The sequence below is a fragment of the Guillardia theta genome (assembly GCF_000315625.1).
Source record: "Guillardia theta CCMP2712 unplaced genomic scaffold GUITHscaffold_104, whole genome shotgun sequence".
NCBI classification, from domain to species: Eukaryota; class Cryptophyceae; order Pyrenomonadales; family Geminigeraceae; genus Guillardia; species Guillardia theta.
In genome coordinates, this window is record NW_005434570.1 from 166,057 (window position 1) to 169,758 (window position 3,702).

Consider the following 3,702-nt stretch of genomic DNA (forward strand, 5'->3'; position numbering starts at 1 on the left):
CTCCTCCTCCTCCTCCTCCCCCCTTCCTCCTCCTCCTCCTCCTCCTCCTCCTCCTCCTCCTCCTCCTCCTCCTCCTCCTCTCCCTCCCCCTACTTCACCTCCTTTCCATCCTCCTCCTCCTCTCCCTCCTTCCCCACGATCCTCTCCTCACTCGATTTCACCTGCACTCCTGAGCCCACGGGCAGGCTCGAGAGGACAGCAAGAAGCTCTTTGGCGCGTGCGATGGAGGAGGAGAGGGAGCAGGAGAAGTTGAGGTACGGCTGTGAAATGTTCTGATCCTGTGTCAGCCATAAAAGCAGGAGGAAGGAGTAGGAGAACGAGAAGCAGAGGGGAAAAGGAGTAGTAGTAGCAGCAGCAGCAGTGGTAGGAGGAGGAGCAGGAGGAGAAGGAGGAGGAGAAAGAGGAGGAGGAGGAGGAGGAGATCTATGGAAGACCTGGAGGACTTTTTCCAGGAGGACGGCGTATCGAAGATCGCTCATCCCCTCACGAAATTCTTCGAGCCAGAGAGTCTTGCGAAGGATACCAGAGGAATGAGAGAAAACTGTGTGAGGAAATAAGAGGAGAGAAGAAGAGAAGGACGAAGAAAAGGAGGTGGAGGACAGTCTCAGCAAACACGTTCAACAGCATATAGATCACCTTCAACAACATGTTCACCATCATGTAGATCATCTTCAACAAATACGTTTACCAGCACATATGTCGTCTTCCCTTGCATCTAACGCATAATAAGGATCCGCCCCAACGCTGGACCAAGCGAACTGATAGTTTCCTCTCCCTCCCATGGCCCGCAGCTTGTACTGATAGAAACCAAAACCAAATCTGAAGTAAGTCAGCCGTCATGCTGAAAGAGCAAACAGTGCATCTTCATGCACAGGAACAAACTTCAGCCTACGTCTGTATCTACATGCTCATTTTCATTCATCTCAACAACTTCACCTCCCTTCTTTCATTTCTCTCCTCCCCCTTCCTGCTCATTAAAAATCCACAACTACTTTGATGCATCAATCATGTTCGCACATAGAGCAACTACCTATCACCGAGGTTGTAAGTCATCCATGAAGATGTTGAGTTCCTGTATGCCCGTCAGATTGTGTCAAACTTTCCTCATCCCCCTCAACCTGATCGCCGCAATCGCTTCCTCTGTCAACAGACGTCAAACAAAAACAACCACAAACCCCTCCCCTCCCCCTCCCTTCCCTCCTCTGTCTTCCCCACCCCCCTCCCTTCCCTCCTCTGTCTCCCCCAACCCCATCTTCACCCTCACCTCCTCCTCCTCAGTCCTCTCCCTCCCCTCCCTCCCCTCCCTCCCCTCCCTCCCCTCCTCTGTCTCCCTCGCTTTCATCTTCTCCTTCCCCTCCTCCTCCTCCACTCACCAGAGTGTTCAGTGAGGATCAACAAGTCAACTTCATCGATGAAGGCAGCTCTCGCATCCCCAACGTGATGGAAGCTAGTGAATACGCTGCTTCTTCCTCCTCCTCCTCTGATCGCTCGTGCAACCGCTATGCTGTCCTCTATCGCCGATCCCGACGGCTCGTCCCCACGTTCAGCGTCAGCCCCGGCCAGTCGCGCTCACTCGCATGCTCTTCAATCTGCTGCACCACCTCTGATACAACATCCTCGTACGTCCTCCCCTTCGCGTCCATCCACATCGTCGGCGCATACATGTTCACTCCTTGGACAGCAAGACCAGCATACGAGTTGACTTCCTTCTTGCCGAAGCTCGCTCTGATAGCCGCCATGCTCATGTCTGCGTCCTCAAACTGCATCACGACGCCTCCTCCCGCCGTCACCTCCACCAACTTCGGCCCTCCTACGCCCCCCGTCGCTCCTGTGCCTCCGTAGCTCCGCAGCAGCTCGATCGACTCGTTCATCTCCCTCTTCTGCTTCACTCGCACCTCCGGGTACGGAGCAAGAGGATACGTCACGGCCGTTCCCAGCCAACCGAGGAGAAGGTCGTCGACCCATGGGAGGGAGAACGGGAGAACGCGGACGACAACATCGACTTTGAGCTGAGCAGAGTTGGACAGGAGGAGGAGGACGCTACCCCTGACCTCCCTCACTGAACAGCCTCCTCTTCCTCCTTGTCCTCCTCCTCCTGCCGAAGGAGAAATCTGTATCCATAGCCTCCTGCTCATCCCTTGCGGGAAGCGAAGCTCACGGAAGGGGTCGAGGAGGAGGGGTTCAAACGCGTAGATGGACCCGTCCATCGTCCTCCTCTTCAGCTTGAAACGAACCCACGAGACCTCAAGGTCGAGCCCCTCGAAACCTTGCAAGGAGTAGGAGGATACAGAAGCCTGTTGCAGCGCGTGCAAGCAGAAGGAAGCATGAGAAATTTCTCCTGCAGCTGACACCGACACGTTGATCGCCTCCTGCTCTGAGAGAACTTCCGACGGCAGCGGCGGCTCAAAGGCTCCTAGCAAGGCGTTGAAACGACGATGAAAGACGAGGAAGGGGGATGAAAATTCCTGTCATCATCGTAATCATCCCCATCATCACCAACATCGTAATCATCGTCATCCTCATCATCGTCATCACCACCACCACCACCACAACCACCACCACCGCAATCACCACCAGCACCACAATCACCACCAGCACCATCATCGTTGTCATCTCCATCTCCATCTCCATCTCCATAATCACCCCTTCCATCATCATCATCATCACCGGCAACTTGTCGGACCCTTGTCCTACAGCACTGATCTGCTCCTGGTATTCCACATAGAATTGAAACTTGAGCTTTTCCCAGAGCTCAGCAAGGAAGGTTTCTCCCTTCTCATATTCCTCTACAGGAAACACAATGATGGCCGATACAGTACACGCATACGTCGACCCAGCGAACTGAATGTCCATCTGACCGTCCGTACACGTCACGTTGAAGCGGAGGGGAACAAACCTAGACTTTCTCACGTACTTGTACCACACATCGTCCCCTGGCAGATCCTCTTCTTCCTCATGCCGGTAGTAGCGGCTCCAGAAGACGGTTGCGTCCTCCCCATCCTGGTACACGAGCTCTCCTTCTATCCACACCCTCCTGTCCTGGTAGTTGGGGAAGTACTCCCAGTATCCCGCATCCTCCATCATAATCCACACATGATACTTGGCAGGAGGAAGCATCAGGCTTACTCCCCCTTGCTCGAAGGATATCCAGTCTCGCAGCAAGTTGTCAGGGTGCCTCCTGTCCTCGCTCCTCCACACCCTCGACCCCAGGGAGATCCCGTACCCTCGAGCTTCCGAGTACCAGTCGTCCTGCGTCAGGGGGACGAAGCCGGTGAAGAGAGGGCCAGTGATGGGCTGGAGGTCGAGGAGGACGAGTCTGCTGAAGAGCTGCTGGTAAGGAGGCTCGGGGAGGAGAGTGATGGAGTCGATGTCAAGGGAGGAGGTTCCGGCTGCCTGTATGACTAGGCGAGTAATGTAGCGGAGATCGAGTTGCCTCCTGACCTGCCAGAGACTTAGAAAGAAATGGTGGGAGAAGCAAAGAGCAGGACGCGAAGCAAGAGGATGAGGGAAGGGGAGAAGGGGGGAAGGGTGGAGGTGGAAGAGCAAGGAGGAGGAGGAGGAGGAGGAGGAGGAGGAGGAGGAGGAGGAGGAGGAGGAGGAGGAGGAGGAGGAGGGAGGAGGAGGAGGAGGAGGAGGGAGGGTAGGTAGGGTAGGGTAGGGTAGGGTAGGGTTTTTTTTTTTTTTTTTTTTTTTTTATTTTTT

At 54.8% G+C, this 3,702-nt stretch overlaps 1 protein-coding gene across 1 annotated transcript in view; it reads right to left on the reverse strand.

Annotated features, from left to right (window-relative positions):
* Nucleotides 1-1,511: 1,511 nt before the first annotated feature.
* The window catches only part of GUITHDRAFT_117068 (hypothetical protein), a gene marked incomplete at both ends in the record, with an annotated part of 6,719 nt that continues 4,528 nt past the window's right edge, over nt 1,512-3,702 (reverse strand). Inside the window, 2 exons of the mRNA XM_005823696.1 lie at nt 1,512-2,465; nt 2,497-3,441. Of these exons, the coding sequence (XP_005823753.1) occupies nt 1,512-2,465; nt 2,497-3,441 (1,899 nt within the window). The remainder of the gene's footprint in view (nt 2,466-2,496; nt 3,442-3,702) is intronic.